General features: G+C 49.8%; 1 protein-coding gene across 2 annotated transcripts in view; it reads right to left on the reverse strand.

Annotated features, from left to right (window-relative positions):
* LOC147107989 (small conductance calcium-activated potassium channel protein 2-like) overlaps positions 1–16,096 on the reverse strand; it is a 118,171-nt gene that overhangs the window by 55,934 nt on the left and 46,141 nt on the right. For both annotated transcript variants that reach the window (XM_086004364.1, XM_086004365.1), the window contains one exon: positions 10,399–10,494. In XM_086004364.1, the coding sequence (XP_085860490.1) occupies positions 10,399–10,494 (96 nt within the window). The remainder of the gene's footprint in view (positions 1–10,398; positions 10,495–16,096) is intronic.

Here is a 16,096-nt window from a genome sequence, read left to right on the forward strand (position 1 = left end):
CGCGCTCTCCCCGTAAGAGGCAGCACGGAGTTAATGCGCTAGGTGTAGGGCTGCCAAACCTCCAGGAATTAAAAGTTCCTCTCCAGGACCCCATCCGGGAGAAAAATGATCGCGTTAAATAAAAAGTGTTTCTTCATTTTCTTTTAACACTTTCGTTAGTTGTAAAAATAAAATTACCGGAGGTGGGGAAAAAAAATGGCTATTTGACCAACACTCAAGATTCAACCAATCGGTGTAACCAAGACTTCGTTCTCTTTCCAATTGGCCGTGGGAAGGCGAGGTGCGGTGAGGATGGGCGTGTTGGACAGCCAATGGCGGGAGTGTGGGGCAGGGTGGCTGGAGGCCCAGGATATTGTCCAGGCAGAACTGGTAGCCCTAGCTGGGTCAGACACTTGCATCAGAGCTGGGAATGGTTAAGGGTGAAGTCCCTTCATAGGACTGACCAAAGAGGTAGGGGAAAGAGGGGGAGGACAACTGGTAAAGGTGAAGGGGACAGATATGCTAAATAAAGGAAGAAAAAATGTGCATTTATGTAGCACCTTTCACGTTCTGATCCGAGCTTAAAACTCAGAAGCATTGTTCTCAATAGCAAGCAATGTTCTCAATTATTTATTGTAGTGAGCAGCCTGGTCACATTCTCAGGATGTCCCAAAGCTCTTTACAGCCAATGAAGTACTTTTGAAGTGTAATCACTGTTGTAATGTAGGAAACACGGCAGCCAATTTGCGCACAGCAAGCTCCCACGAGCAGCAATGCGACAATTGACCAGATAATCTGTTTTCGTGATGTTGGTTGAGGGATAAACATTGGCCCCAGGACACCAGGGAGAACGACCCTGCTCTTTTTCGAAATAGTGTCTTTTACATCCACCTGAGAGGGCAGACAGTGCAGCACTCCCTCAGTACCACCCTGGGAGTGTCAGCCTAGGTTACGGGCACAAGTCTCTGGAGTGGGGACTATGAACTCACGACCTTCTGACTCGGAGGCGAGAGAGCGACCCACTGAGGCACAGCAGGCACACAATATATGGGAAAATAAATATTTAATTCTGGTAGAATGTTGAAATCCGGAAATGCTGGTAATAGAGCTGTCAGATAGTTCCACCAGAAATTATTTTAATAGGAATGTTTTTCAATTAACGTGACTGTTTAGACATAAACCTTCAGAAGTTTAATGCTTCACTAGCTATATTAACATATTTTACACATTATTTTGAAGATGTCTAGTTTCAAATCCCTTTGCAACTGAGCGATGGGAATGTAGGCTTAAAAGGAGATGTTTTAATGGCTCGGGAGGAGGTGCTTGTGCTGGGGGAGTGCAGAGACTTAAATGTATTTGGGGATCAAGAATGCTTAATATGGCTCTGCTGGTAAATGCAAACTAAATATCTAGGGGGGGGAAATTGAGTCGCACCCCCTTTGGGGTATTAACTTCGCCAGCGCCCCGAAAAAATTAGCACACCCGCGGCCGAAATTCATTGGGAGCGCCCCAAGAGGAAAGAGGGGCGCTTAGAGTCATAGAGTAATACAGCACGGATAGAGGCCCTTCGGCCCATCGTGTCCGCGCCGGCCATCAAGCCCTGTCTAATCTAATCCCATATTCCAGCATTTGGCCCGTAGCCTTGTATGCTATGGCATTTCAAGTGCACATCCAAATGCTTCTTAAATGTTGTGAGGGTTCCTGCCTCCACAACCCTTTCAGGCAGTGAGTTCCAGACTCCAACCACCCTCTGAGTGAAAAAGTTCTCTCTCAAATCCCCTCTAAACCTCCCGCCCTTTACCTTGAATCTATGCCCCCTAGTTATTGACCCCTCTACCAAGGGAAAAAGCTCCTCAGCATCCATCCTATCTATGCCCCTCATAATTTTGTACACCTCAATCATGTCCCCCCTCAGCCTCCTCTGCTCCAAGGAAAACAAACCCAATCTGCCCAGTCTCTCTTCATAGCTGAAGCGCTCCAGCCCCGGTAACATCCTGGTGAACCTCCTCTGCACCCTCTCCAACGCGATCACATCCTTCCTGTAGTGTGGCGACCAGAACTGCACACAGTATTCCAGCTGTGGCCTAACCAGTGTTTTATACAGCTCCATCATAACCTCCTTGCTCTTATATTCAATGCCTCGGCTAATGAAGGCAAGTATCCCATATGCCTTTTTTACCACCTTATCCACCTGTTCCGCCGCCTTCAGGGATCTGTGTACTTGCACACCCAGATCCCTCTGACCCTCCGTCTTGCCTAGGGTCTTTCCATTCATTGTGTATTCCTTTGCCTTGTTAGTCCCCCCAAAGTGCATCACCTCGCACTTTTCCGGGTTAAATTCCATTTGCCACTGTTCCGCCCATCTGACCAACCCATCTATATCGTCCTGCAGACTGAGGCTACCCTCCTCGCTATTTACCACCCTACCAATTTTTGTATCATCCGCGAACTTACTGATCATACCCTTTACACTCATATCCAAGTCATTAATGTAGACCACAAACAGCAAGGGACCCAGCACCGATCCCTGTGGTACCCCACTGGCCACAGGCTTCCAGTCACAAAAACAACCTTCGACCATCACCCTCTGCCTTCTGCCACTAAGCCAGTTTTGTATCCAATGTGCCAAGGCACCCTGGATTCCATGGGCTCTTACCTTCTTGACCAGTCTCCTGTGCGGGACTTTATCGAAGGCCTTACTGAAATCCATGTATACCACATCCACTGCGTTACCCTCATCCACACACCTAGTCACCCCCTCAAAAAATTCAATCAAATTAGTCAGACATGATCTTCCCTTGACAAAGCCATGTTGACTATCCCTGATTAATCCTTGCCTCTCCAAGTGGAGACAAATTTTGTCCCTCAGGATTTTTTCCAATAATTTTCCTACCACTGATGTTAGGCTCACTGGCCTGTAGTTCCCCGGTTTTTCCCTACTACCCTTCTTGAATAATGGTACTACATTAGCGGTTCTCCAGTCCTCTGGCACATCCCCTGTGGCCAGAGAGGTCCTGAATATATGTGTTAGAGCCCCCGCAATCTCCTCCTTTGCCTCACACAGCAGCCTGGGATACATTTCATCCGGGCCTGGGGATTTATCCATTTTTAGGCCAGCTAAAACCGCCAATACCTCCTCCCTCTCGATGTTAATATGTTCGAGCATATCACAGTCCCCCTGCCCTATTTCTATGTCTACATCGTCCTTCTCCATAGTGAAAACAGATGCAAAAAATTCTGGAAACGCTCCGCCTCCCCCTTGGGCGCTGCGAGGGAATGTTGCGGCGCCATGTGCTGCAGCACGTCGCACCGCGGTACTGCAGGCCATCCTCCCCTTCTTAAAGGGGAGGGGCCCAGCTGGGCCACCAGGGATCGGAACGCAGCCGGCACTCCGCGGGGGGGGGGGGGGGCTGCTGAGGAGGCCGGGTGCGCCAACGCGGGCAGGTGCTGGCAGGCGGCCAGCAACATGAAATGGCCGCCCGGCACCTCGCCTTTAATTAGCGCCGCCCTGGCCGCAGGTAGGCCCCCCCTGACCCCGTCGGACATAGCTTCCGGCGCTAAGTCAGGGGCGATACCGAAGATCGCGGCCGGTGCGCTGCGTATGGCGATGACGTCATCGCTGGTGGTGCAGCGCCCTCTTAGGGCGCTAACGGGAAGCGCAAAGCAACCAAATTTTCCCCCCTATGATTTCTGATAAACCTTCTGTGTTGTGAGATCCAACGTTCTCCGGGCCGGCCTCCCACCTTCCACCCTCTGCAAACTTGAGCTCATCCAAAACTCTGCAGCCCCGTGTCCTAGCTCACACCCAGTCCCGTTCACCCATCACCCCCTGTGCTCACTGCCCCGTGGCCTAACTCACACCCAGTCCCGTTCACCCATCACCCCCTGTGCTCACTGCCCCGTGTCCTAACTCACACCCAGTCCCGTTCACCCATCACCCCCTGTGCTCACTGCCCCGTGTCCTAAGTCACACCCAGTCCCGTTCACCCATCACCCCCTGTGCTCACTGCCCCGTGTCCTAACTCGCACCCAGTCCCGTTCACCCATCACCCCCTGTGCTCACTGCCCCCTGTATTAACTCACACCCAGTCCCGTTCACCCATCACCCCCTGTGCTCACTGCCCCATGTCCTAACTCACACCCAGTCCCGTTCACCCATCACCCCCTGTGCTCACTGCCCCGTGTCCTAACTGACACCCAGTCCCGTTCACCCATCACCCCCTGTGCGCACTGCCCCGTGTCCTAACTCACACCCAGTCCCGTACACCCATCACCCCGTGCTCACTGTCTCGTGTCCTAACTCACACCCAGTCCCGTTCACCCATCACCCCCTGTGCTCACTGCCCCGTGTCCTAACTCACACCCAGTCCCATTCACCCATCACCCCCTGTGCTCACTGCCCCGTGTCCTAACTCACACCCAGTCCCGTTCACCCATCACCCCGTGCTCACTGCCCCGTGTCCTAACTCACACCCAGTCCCGTTCACCCATCGCCCCCTGTGCTCACTGCCCCGTGTCCTAACTCACACCAAGTCCCGTTCACCCATCACCCCCTGTGCTCACTGTCCCGTGTCCTAACTCACACCCAGTCCCGTTCACCCATCACCCCCTGTGCTCACTGCCCCGTGTCCTAACTCACACCCAGTCCCGTTCACCCATCACCCCCTGTGCTCACTGCCCCGTGTCCTAACTCACACCCAGTCCCGTTCACCCATCACCCCCTGTGCTCACTGCCCCGTGTCCTAACTCACACCCAGTCCCGTTCACCCATCACCCCCTGTGCTCACTGCCCCGTGTCCTAACTCACACCCAGTCCCGTTCACCCATCACCCCCTGTGCTCACTGCCCCGTGTCTTAACTCGCACCGAGTCCCGCTCACCCATCTCTCCCTGTGCTCACTGCCCCGTGTCTTAACTCACACCAAGTCCCGTTCACCCATCTCCCCGCTCGCTGACCTACACTAGCTCCCGGTCCGGCAACGCCTCGATTTTAAAATTCTCATCCTTGTTTGCAAATCCCTCCATGGTCTTGCCCCTCCCTATCTCTGTAACCTCCGCCTGACCTACAACCCGCTGAGACCTCTGCGCTCCTCCAATTCTGGCCTCTTGCGCATCCCCGATTTTAATCACTCCACCATTGGTGGCCGTGCCTTCAGCTGCCTGGGCCCCGAGCTCTGGAATTCTCTCCCTAAACCTCTCCACCTCTCTCTCTTAAAACCTATTGATGTAAGAAAACTACTAGGCACTTGGTCTAAGCGTTAAACAAAGCTTTAATCAACTGTTTTACAACATGGAGGTCTAGTTGTGTCCTTCACTAGTTCCTGTTAAGAATGTCCTGTGCAAGCTGGGCCCGTGCCCGAGTATTTATACTCTCCCTGGACAGCGCCACCCACAGGCCGCTCAGTATTATTTCATAAGTCTTTCTTTCATGAATGTCTGATTCATGTCACCTAACTCTTTGACCAAGCTTTTGGTCACCTGTCCTAATATCTCCCTATGTAGCTCGGTGTCAAATTTTGTCTGATAACGTTCCTGTGAAGCGCCCTGGGACATTTTTTTTTACTACGGTTAAGGCGCTAATAATTTGCAAGTTGTTATGAACTTTTTAAAGCCGTTCTGATACCCATGATTGACAGCACCAGACAACGTGAAGGAATCTGTCCTTCAGAAGACACCCGGGACCTAGCTTTACAGAGGTGCTGAAAGTGCGGGACTAATGGTTCCTCCGAACGGGTCAGGGAGTGCAGGGGAAACAGTAACAATCGTGGGCTGAGCGTTTCTGCTCCAGCGCTCGATGCCCTAGCTCACTGCCCAAAGCTCCACTCTCTTTCCTTTGTTCCTCTGCATCCAGTCACAGAATAAATGATTAAATGGGAGAGAGCACGTGTGAGAGAGAGAGAGACAGACAGAGACAGAGAAGAAAATCATGCTAATCCTGAATGAATTACTGAAGTCGGGCTGAACCAGGTCCAATAGAGGTTTCAAAAAGGAACTTGGGTCCCGTTAAAATAATCGCAGCAGCTCATTCTGTGGGTGGCGCAGCCCATGTCTGCCATTGATTTGTACAGAAGAACCGTCGATCTCTCGCTTAGCTCTAGCTATTAGTAACCTAGCCCAGGGCGCCGTCACGCATAGAATCAGAGAAATTTACAGCACAGGAGGAGGCCGTTCGGCCCATCTTGTCCGTGCCGGCTGACAAAGAGCTCTCCAGCCTAATCCCACTGTCCAGCACTTGATCCATAGCCCTGTAGGTTACGGCACTTCAAGTGCATATCCAAGTACTTTTTAAATGTGATGAGGGTTTCTGCCTCTCCCACCCTTTCAGGCAGTGAGTTCCAGACCCCCACCACCCTCTGGGTGAAAAAAGTTCTCCTCAACTCCCCTCTAATCCTTCCACCAATTACTTTAAATCTTGCCCCCTGGTTATTGACCTCTCTGCTAAGGGAAATAGGTCCTTCCTATCCACTCTATCTAGGCCCCTCATAATTTTAAACACCTCAAGTAAGTCTCCCCTCAGCCTCCTCTGTTCCAACGAAAACAACCCCAGCCTATCCAATCTTTCCTCAGCTAAAATTCCCCAGCCCAGGCCACATCCTCATAAATCTCCTCTGCACCCTCTCTAGTGCAATCACATCCTTCCTGTAATGTGGTGACCAGAACTGCATGCAGTATTCTAGCTGCGGCCTAACTAGTGTTTTATACAGTTCAAGCATAACCTCCCTGCTCTTATATTCTACGCCACGGCTAATAAAGACAAGTATCCCGAAGGCCTTCTTAACCACCTTATCTACCTGGCCTGCTACCTTCAGGGATCTGTGGACATGCACTCCAAGGTCCCTCTGATCGTCTGAACATCTCAGTGTCCTACCACTTATAGTGTATTCTCTTGCCTTGTTAGCCCTCCCCAAATGCATTACCTCACACTTCTCCAGACTGAATTCCATTTGCCACTGTTCTGCTCACCTGACCAGTCCATTGATATCTTCCTGCAGTCTACAGCTTTCTTCTTCATTATCAACCACACGGCCAATTTTTGCATCATCTGCAAACTTCTTAATCATACTTCCTACATTCAAGTCCAAATCATTGATATATACCACAAAAAGCAAAGGACCCAGTACTGAGCCCTGCGGAACCCCACTGGAAACAGCCTTCCAGTCACAAAAATACCCATCAACCATTACCCCTTGTTTCCTGACTCTGAGCCAATTTTGGATCCAACTTGCCACTTTGTCCTGGATCCCATGGGCTTTTAACTTTGTGACCAGTCTTCCATGCGGGACTTTATCAAAAGCCTTGCTAACATCCATACAGACTACATCAAACACACAACCCTCATCGACCCTCCTTGTTACCTGCTCAAAAAATTCAATCAAGTTAGTCAGACACGACCTTCCCTTAACAAATCCATGCTGACTGTCCCTGATTAATCCGTGACTCTCTAAATGAAGATTTATCCTGTCCCTCAGAATTTTTTCCCAATAATTTTCCCATCACCGACGTTAGGCTGACTGGACTGTAATTAATCAGTCTATCCCTTTCTCCCTTTTTGAACAACGGTACCACATTAGCAGTCCTCCAGTCCTCTGGCACCACACCTGTAGCCAGAGAGGATTGGAAAATGATGGTCAGAGCCTCTGCTATTTCCTCTCTTACTTCTCTTAACAGTCTGGGATACATTTCATCCGGGCCTGGGGATTTATCCACTTTCAAAGATGCTAAACCCCTTAATACTTCCTCTTTCACTATGTTTATTTCATCTAATATTTCACACTCCTCCTCCATGATTGCAATTTCTGCATCGTCCCTCTCTTTTGTGAAAACAGACGCAAATTATTCATTAAGAACCATACCCATGTCATCCGCCTCCACACACAGGTTACCTTTATGGTTCCTAATAGGCCCGACTCTTACTTTAGTTATCCTCTTGCTCTTCATGTATTTATAAAGCATCTTTGGGTTTTCCTTGATTTTACTTGCCAATATTTTTTCATGCCCTCTCTTTGCTTTCCTAATTTCCTTTTTAATTTCACCCCTGCACTTTCTATACTCCTCTCGGCTTTCTGCAGTATTGAGTCCTCGGTATCTGTCATAAACTTCCCTTTTTTCTTTATCCTACCCTGTATGCCTCTTGACATCCAGGGAGCTCTAGATTTGTTAGTCCCACCCTTTTTCTTTAAGGGAACATACTTGCTCTGAACCCTCACTATCTCCTCCTTGAATGTCTCCCTCTGCTCTGACACTGATTTACCTTCTCATAGCTGTAATTGTTTCTTTAATCAATATTGCCACCCCCTCCTAATCCTCTCTATCTCGTCTGAAAACCCTGTAACCAGGAATGTTGAGCTGCCATTCCTGCCCTTCTTTCAGCCATGTCTCAGTAATAGCTATAATATCAGACTCCCAAGTGTCTATCTGTGCCCTCAGCTCATCTGCTTTATTCCCTAGACTCCTTGCGTTGAAGTATAAACCATTTAGCACGGCCAAACTCCCTTGTTGTCTATTTTCTAGCATTTGTTTCCTCTGCCTTCAAAACTTGCTTACTAATTTTCTGCCTTCCATTTCCAGCTTTGCTTCTCTCCCTCCTGAATCTACTCTCAGGTTCCCATCCCCCTGCCAAGCTAGTTTAAACCTTGCCGCGAGGATATTGGTCCCGGTCCTGTTGAGGTGCAACCTGTCTGGCTTGTACAGGTCCCACCTCCCCCAGAAACGGTCCCAATGCCTCAGGAATCTAAAGCCCTCCCTCCTGCACCATCTCTCCAGCCACGCATTCATCTGCTCTATCCTCCTATTTCTGTACTCACTAGCACGTGGCACTGGGAGTAATCCGGAGATTACTACCTTTGAGGTCCTGCTTTTAATCTCTTTCCTAGTGAGTGATTGCTGCACCCAGGGTGGTACTGGGCCCCATGGACTAGAAGGTCCCACTTTCTGCCCGAGCTATGCTTGGTTTGGGAGGGGTGCTATGATTAGACTCGCTAGCCCCATGAGATATGCAACGATACATTCCCCAGGTGTCCTCACCCTGTGACCTCCGGAGAAACAGAGAGGTAGAGTGAGAACATGCATGGGAGAAGTAGAGAATGCCAGAGCGCGCGGGGGAGTGAGAGAGCATGTTAGACGAGGGCAGAGCAAGGCTCGACTGTGATGCTCCCTATGTCGAATACTCCGCTGACACATAAGTACATAGGAAATAGGAGGAGTCGGCCATATGGCCCCTCGAGCCTGCTCCGCCATTCAATAAGATCATGGCTGGTCTTCTACCTCAACTCCACCTTCCCGCACTATCCCCATACCCCAATAATTCCCCTAGAGGCCAAAAATCTATCGATCTCAGCCTTGAATATACTCAACGACTGAGCATCCACAGCCCTCTGGGGTAGAGAATTCCAAAGATTCACCACCCTCTGAGTGAAGAAATTCCTCCTCATCTCAGTCCTAAATGGCCGACCCCTTATTCTGAGACTATGGCCCTTAGTTCTAGACTCCCCAGCCAGGGGGAAACATCCTCTCAGCATCTACCCTGTCAATCCCCCTCAGAATCTTGTATGTTTCAATGAGATCACCTCTCATTCTTCTAAACTCCAGAGAGTAAAGGCCTAGTCTACTCAATCTCTCATCATAGGACAATCTCCCCATCCCAGGGATCAAGCTGGTGAACCTTTGTTGCACCGCCTCCTTCCTTAGATAAGGAGACCAAAACCGCACAGTGCTCCAGGTGTGGTCTCACCAGAGCCCTGAACAATTGTAGCCAGACTTCCTCACTTGTACTCCAACCCCCTTGCAATGAAAGACCATTTGCCTTCCGAATTGACCCTTCGTCAGAATGTTCTGACATGAAGGGCCATCGGCCTGAAACGTTAACTCTGTTTCTCTCTCCACAGATGCTGCCTGACCTGCTGAGTATTTCCAGCATTTTCTGTTATTATTTCAGATTTCCAGCATCCGTGGTATTTTGCTTTTGCCTTCCTTATTGCTTGCTGTACCTGCATGCTAATTCGGTTTCCTGTACGAGGACACCGAAATCTCTGTGAACACCAACATTTAATCGTTTCTCACCATTTAAAAAATATTCTGTTTTTCTATTCTTCCTACCAAAGTGAATAACCTCACATTATTTCCCCACATTATACTCCATCTGCCACATTATTGCACACTCACTCAGTCTATCTATATCCCCTTTGCAGACTCTCTCTGTCCTCCTCACAGCTTACTGTCCCACCTAGCTTTGCATCATCAGCAAACTTGGATACATTGCACTCGGTCCCTTTGCTATCTAACCCCATACTTGAGGAAGGGCCAGCTGTATCTCAGTCAGAGTCAGCACATTCAGGGGGGTGGGGGGTGGGGGGCGGGGGGGGGAGCAGGAATGGAGGAGGAGAAAAGGGGGAAAGACGTGCAAGAAAAGTTAGACCCTTACCTGAATCTCTCGGGCATGATAGACAATAATGAGACCCAGTAATATTACAGTGGAGAGGCTGATAAGGCATTTGAGTGCGAGGGAATACAGAGACGCCTGCAATACAACAGAGAGAGATGGTTAGAGTCATACACAGGGCTCAACTAGCAGAGCTGACAGGAATGTCTGAACCACTGTCTCTCTAACACGCAACTTCAGTTACAAAGATAAGAACAAGAAAAGGCTATTACGATTAACAAGCCTCATCCCTTTTTTGATTAATCACCAACCCACCTTCTCCCCATATCCCTCAACCCACCTTCTCCCCATATCCCTCAACCCCACATACCCACCTTCTCCCCATATCCCTCAACCCACCTTCTCCCCATATCCCTCAACCCACCTTCTCCCCATATCCCTCAATCCACCTTCTCCCCATATCCCTCAACCTCACATACCCACCTTCTCCGCATATCCCTCAACCCACCTTCTCCCCATATCCCTCAATCCCACCTACCCACCTTCTCCCCATGTACCTCAATCCCACCTACCAAACTTCTCCCCATGTCCCTCAATCCCACCTACCCACCTTCTCCCCATATCCTTCAATCCCACCTACCAACCTTCTCCCCATATCACTCAAACCCACCTACCAAACTTCTCCCTATATCCCTCAAACCCACCTATCCACCTTCTTCCCATATCCCTTGATCCCACCTACCCACCATATCCCTCACCCCCACACACTGATGGTGTTCAGTCCCAACAGTATGCATAAACCAACACTTGATGAAGTTTGATCTTCTTAACTCAACTCCCAGTACCAGACCTGTACCCACCAGCACTGTACCCCAGTGTTATACAGTGACTGACCTGTACCCATAAGTACTGGACCCCAATGCTATACACTGACAGACCACAAGCTTTCCTTCCTTAACCTTTCGTCATAAATCAGTTCCCAATACCTGGAATCAGCTATCTTTCAAGTCTTGCTTGCTCAGACACCAAGTGAAACAGTTAAATAAGAAAAGGTGATAATCGAGTACTCTGTGTTGAGGTGTACTTACTCACTGTCTCATTGGGTGACCATCAGGCTTATCTGACACTCGGATAAGCATGATATTGTGGAAATAAAGGCTTGCCTTTATATAGCGCCTTTCACAACCTCAGGACGTCCCAAAATGCTTTACAGCCAATGAAGTACTTTTTGAAGTGTAGTCACTGTTGTAATGTAGGAAACGCGGCAGCTAATTTGCGCACAGCAAGCTCCCACAAACAGCAATGTGATAATGACCGGATAATCTGTTTTTTTTTTTAAAGTGATGTTGGTTGAGGGATAAATACTGGCCAAGAAACCAGGGAGAACTCCTGAGTTGAATAGTAGCCGTGGGATCTTTTACCTCCTCCCGAGAGAGCAGACGGGGCCTCGGTTTAACGTCTCATCCGAAAGACGGCACCTCCGACAGTGCAGCACTCCCTCAGTACTGCACTGGGAGTGTCGGCCTGGATTATGGGCTCAAGTCTCTGGAGTGAGACTTGAACCCACGACCTTCTGACTCAGCGGCGAGTGCTGCCCACTGAGTCATGGCTGACAATTTGTGGTTATAAGCAGGACGGGTTTTGTGCCAATACCTGTCCTGGGTTTGCCAGAATTATGCCTATGCCAGCAAGTGTCTGTACAATCAAGCGATACCCATCTTCTCACCATCCCCTTCATCCCTTCTCTCTGTCTCCAAAAAATCTCAGTTGTCTTTTTAATAACATACATAGTATTTACAGCACAGAAACCCATTCGGACCACAGTAACCTCACTGACACACTAGAACACGCACCTCGGACTCACACTACAGCAGACAGAACCCTAATCTCAGACACACGCTAGAGCAGACACAGGACGAGCCTCAGACACACATTAGAGCAGACAGGACCCTAATCTCAGACACCCATTACAGCAGACACAGCACGAGCCTCAGACTCACACTACAGCAGGCGGGACCCTAATCTCAGACACCCATTAGAGCAGACACAGCACGAGCCTCAGACACACACCACAGCAGACAGGACGAGCCTCAGACACCCATTAGAGCAGACAGGACGAGCCTCAGACACACATTAGAGCAGACACAGCACGAGCCTCAGACACACATTAGAGCAGACAGGATGAGCCTCAGACACATTAGAGCAGACATATCACGAGCCTCAGTCACATTATAGCAGACACAACACGAGCCTCAGTCACACATTAGAGCAGACATATCACGAGCCTCAGTCACATTAGAGCAGACACAGGACGAGCCTCAGACACATTAGAGCAGACACAGGACGAGCCTCAAGACACACATTAGAGCAGACACAACACGAGCCTCAGGTCACATTAGAGCAGACAGGACCCTAATCGCAGACACACATTAGAGCAGACACAGGACGAGCCTCAGACACACATTAGAGCAGACACAGGACAAGCCTCAGTCACATTAGAGCAGACACAGGACGAGCCTCAGACACATTAGAGCAGACACAGGACAAGCCTCAGTCACATTAGAGCAGACAGGACCCTAATCGCAGACACACATTAGAGCAGACACAGGACAAGCCTCAGTCACATTAGAGCAGACACAACACGAGCCTCAGACACACACTAGAGCAGTCAGAACACTAACCTCAGACACACACTTGAGCACAGTGTTGGAGGGCAGAATGGAGAGTTTCAAGCACTTTGGAATAAGAAGAAAAATGAGAAAACAGAGAGACACAGAGACAGCAACGAGAAGGTAGAGACCGAGAAAACAACAGTAAGAATAAACAGTTAAAGAAAACAAACTGAGAACACAGACTAAATATTACAGTTTGTATCACTTGTAGTATGACACCAATCACTGAACACATTTTCTGTTATCTGTACGTCTCTATTTGCATAATTTATTCAGCTACAGGAGCTAATGTGCTCCCAGAGACCCAGCAGCAGATTCACTGATCGGAAAAAGGAATCGTTTAATAATTAGTCTCGGTGCCAGTCGCAATTTCTCGGTGACACATTAGGGCTGCAATTATAAATAGGTTTTTAAATCAGTCAGTTGGGGATGGGGGCCGCAGTGAGGGTGTGCAGCCAAATTACCGCTGGCACAGATCGGCAGCACGCGAGAGTCCTGCGGGAAAACTATCGGGAGCCAGAAATCGAAGCTTGGCTCGGGGAGAGTCCGCAAGGCATTGCTGTAAAATCAGCCTTGATACAAGGGGTAAAACAGCCGAGAGTGTGTGAGGGGCGGTCAGGGGAGAAATATCTTCAAGAGGCAAAACGCACAACAGTAATTGTTCAGGTTAAATCGGAGACCCCCCCCCCAATTGCTTCAGATGCTGAATGCACAGTGCCCCTTCTTGTTGGCATCACGTTCCAGCCCTGGGCTGCGCTGAGTTCACTGACTTCTGCTGGGGTCAGCAGTCAAGGGGTGGGGGGTTTTAGCGTTGCCAACTCTGGCTGGCTGTATTCCTGGAGGCTTCATCACATGACCTCCCAGCCCCGCCATTGGTCGCCCGACATGTCAATCCTCGCGGAGCCCCGCCTTCCCCACGGCCAATCGGAAAGCGAACAGACCCTTTGACATCCGATTGGATGATTCTTAACCATCAGTCTCACAGCCTTTACCCCCCATTTCCAATATCTTTATAACTAATAAACAAAGAAATTCAAAGAAAATGAATATACCACAATTTATTTAATGCCCCTATGATCTTTCTCCCAGGCGTTGCTCGCAAGATTAATCTTCAATCGACGGGCCAAATGGCCTCCTTCTGTGCCGTCACCATTCTAAGATTCTAATTCCTGAAAACTGGCCTCAGCACACAAGGGCTTGACAGGGTAGATGGCGAGAGATTGTTTCCCCCTGGCTGGAGAGTCTGGAACCAGGGGTCACAGTCTCAGGATAAGGGGTCGGCCATTTAGGACTGAGATGAGGAGGAATTTCTTCACTCAGAGGGTGGTGAATCTTTGGAATTCTCTGCCCCAGAGGGCTGTGGAGGCTCAGTCGTTGAGTATATTCAAGATAGAGATCGCTAGATTTTTGGATATTAAGGGAATCAAGGGAGGGGTAGCACGGTGGCATAGTGGTTAGCACTGTTGCCTCACAGCGCCAGGGACCCGGGTTCGAATCCGGCCTCGGGTGACTGTCTGTGTGGAGTTTGCACATTCTCCCCGTGTTTGCGTGGGTTTCCTCCGGGTGCTCCGGTTTCCTCCCACAGTCCAAGATGTGCGGGTTAGGATGATTGGCTATGATAAATTGACCCTTAGTGTTAGGGGGATTAAATACGTGGGGTTACGGGGATAGGGTGGGATATGTGTTGGTGCAGGGGTTACGGGGATCGGGTGGGATATGTGTCGGTGCAGGCTCGATGGGCCGAAATGGCCTCTATCTGCACTGTGGGGTTTCTGTGATTCTGTGATATGGGGATAGTGCAGGAAAGTGGAGTTGCGGTCGAAGATCAGCCCTGATCTTATTGAATGGTGGAGTAGGTTCGAGGGGCTAATTCTTATGTTATGAAATAACTCACACAAAAGCAAATACTGCGGATGCTGGAAATCTGGAATAAAAAGAGAAAATGCTGGGAATACTCAGGTGGTCAGGCAGCGTCTGTGGAGAAACCGAGTTAACGTTTCAGGTCGATGACCCTTCGTCAGAACTGGAAAAAGTTAGAGATGCAACAGGAAACCTACCTCTGTGACCAAGCTTTTGGTCACCTGCCCTAATATCTCCTTACGTGGCTCGGTGTCAAATCTTGTTTGATAATCGCTTCTGTGAAGCACTTTGGGATGTTTTACTACATTAAAGGCGCTATATAAATGCAAGTTGTTGTTGCCCCCTCAGTGGCTACTCAGTCACGCTTGACCCCGACAGAATTTGGTCAGCAATGACATTGAGCCTCGGTATTGTCGGGAGTCAGAGCTGAGAGAGAGATACGGTCAACGGAAGCATTTATATCCCATTTATTATATGGGTGTTCTGGTGGGGGAAAAACACACCTCAGAAGGAAATTGGAATGGACACCCTGGTATCGGCCTTCGCCCGACACTGGGCTAGCTCCATCGACAGAAGCTGCAGACTCGAACCTTGCTCCTGGGGGAGGGGGAGGGACGGTCTCCCAATCGGCCGGCTCCGAGCCTCCTGGTCGGGGCGCGAGCGCGCAATGCGTGCTCAGCGTTTCCCGGAGGCTTCAGCGCATGGCCCCCTCCCGCCTCCAAGCGCTCCGCTCCCGTCCCTGGCCACCTGACCCATCCGTCCACCCTCACGGCCAACTGGAAAGCAAACAGGCAAAAGTGTTTGAAGAAAATGAAAAGAACGCAATTGTTTTTAATGCCCCCCCCCATGCTTATTCTCCCCGAGCTGCTCGAAGCAGTGAATCAGAGAATCTCACAGCACAGGAGGAGGCCATTCGGCCCATCGAGCCCGTGCCGGCCCTTTGAAAGAACTCTCCGATTAGTCCCACTGAGCTGCACAGCTGTCCGACGGCTCCATGCAGCCCGGGACCGGCTTTTCCAATGGGAAATTTCTCGCAGCGCGAAACCTTGACTGGGCCGCACAGCCCGTTAAGGGGACCCCGCACCCAAAAAAAAATTAGGGGGAACATTGGTCCCACTCCTTCCCCGCCCCCCTGCTCGTTCCCCATAGTCCTGCAAATTTCTCCCCTTCAAGTATTTCTCCAATTCCCTTTTTGAAAGTTTTTATTG

Source organism: Somniosus microcephalus, chromosome 13 (assembly GCF_052327205.1).
Source record: "Somniosus microcephalus isolate GS21.2 chromosome 13, FLI_Smic_1.0, whole genome shotgun sequence".
Taxonomy (NCBI): domain Eukaryota; kingdom Metazoa; phylum Chordata; class Chondrichthyes; order Squaliformes; family Somniosidae; genus Somniosus; species Somniosus microcephalus.